Raw genomic sequence first — 1,372 nt, 5'->3', positions numbered from 1 at the left:
TCTGTGGCAGTGCCCACACAGGGACCCCAGCCCCTCCACAGCACCCCGCACTGCAAGCTTCCCCACAGCAGTGCCCTGCTCAGCCCCAGCTCCACACCCTCCCTCAGCAGGGGCTGGTGCTGCCGGGTTCGGGGCACGCGTTTGCTGCCACAGCCCGCCCTGGCTCCCGACACTGCAAGCTTCCCTTAAGCAGTGCCCTCCCAGAGCTGCCCCAGCATGGAGGATACAGCTCCATGACAATGATGAGGGCGTTCTTCTTCTCAAAGGCATCGTGGAAGTAGACCATGCGCTCGTGGTCCAGGCGCGAGAGGATGTGCAGCTCCCGGCGCGCTGACGCCTTGGCCTTGGCCCGCCCGGGGATGAACTTGGCGGCATACTCCAGCATGCTGCTCTTCTCCGTCACCCGCCGCAGGTAGGAGAAGGCCCCTCTGCAAGGCACCGGCCGTCGGGGGGGGCACACGTTGCCCCCCACAGTGCGTGGGCAGGACCCCCAGCCCCGGGGACACAGGAGTAGGCTGGGGCATCCCCTCACCTCCCGATCTCCTCATGCACATCGTAGTAGTCAGTCAGCCGCCGCGCCTTGTCCTCGCTTGCCGCCGCCTCGGCCTTGGGCTGGGCTGCAAGGCAGAGACGTGGGGTCAGGCCTGATGCTACGGTGACCAGGACTGGGACCGGGACCAGGACAGCCTGCAGAGGCAGGGACCGGCTCGTGCCCCCAGCCTGGACGGTACCTTGGCGCACGACCAGCTCGGCCTTGCAGGAGACGAGGCCGGCGGGGTTGCGAGCCGTGCAGGTGTAGACGCCGGCGTCCTCGGGGGTGGCGCCCAGCAGCACCAGGGAGCACTCGCTGTCGTCGTACACAAAGCTCACGTGGGCGCTCTCCTCCAGCCGCACCTCGTCCTGGGCACAGCGGGTGATGGGGGGTCAGCACAGAGGTGGGGAGATGGCAATCACCCCCCTCCCAGTACCAGGACCCCGATGGCTGTATGCAGACCCTTCCCCAGGGGTGGGGGCACTGCACGACCCCGCAGCCCCCAGGGACTCCTGGCCAGAGCCTGGCAGGAGGCAGAGCAGGTTGGAATCCCCTGGGCTGCAGGGATGGAGGCAGCATCGCTGCGGGGCCCTGTGATGAGCTCTGGGAGCTGGGGGTTCCCCAGGGGCAAGGACTGCGCCTGCACGGACTCCTGGGGCAGTCAGGGGGGCGCACACGGCACGGACAGCTCCAGGCACCGGGCCAGCGCAGCGCGATCTGCCCACCCTGCCTGGCATAGTCCAGGAGGTCCCCGATGCGGGGGATCTGGGCCAGGACCTCCAGCAAGCAGGACGGGGCGTTGGGGTGCAAGAGGCTTAGATTTAGAATAGCAGGAGGCTG

At 68.0% G+C, this 1,372-nt stretch overlaps 1 protein-coding gene across 1 annotated transcript in view; it reads right to left on the bottom strand.

The window, feature by feature from the left end:
* Positions 1-1,372, bottom strand: part of SPEG (SPEG complex locus) — a 48,103-nt gene that overhangs the window by 18,046 nt on the left and 28,685 nt on the right. The window contains exons 23-25 of the mRNA XM_019522832.1: positions 732-900; positions 533-617; positions 228-428 (exon numbers count right to left, since the gene is read on the bottom strand). Of these exons, the coding sequence (XP_019378377.1) occupies positions 228-428; positions 533-617; positions 732-900 (455 nt within the window). The remainder of the gene's footprint in view (positions 1-227; positions 429-532; positions 618-731; positions 901-1,372) is intronic.

The sequence above is a fragment of the Gavialis gangeticus genome, unplaced genomic scaffold, assembly GCF_001723915.1.
Source record: "Gavialis gangeticus isolate Ggan-Ray unplaced genomic scaffold, GavGan_comp1, whole genome shotgun sequence".
Classification (NCBI taxonomy): Eukaryota; Metazoa; Chordata; order Crocodylia; family Gavialidae; genus Gavialis; species Gavialis gangeticus.
This window is presented reverse-complemented; position numbering and strand designations above follow the sequence as displayed.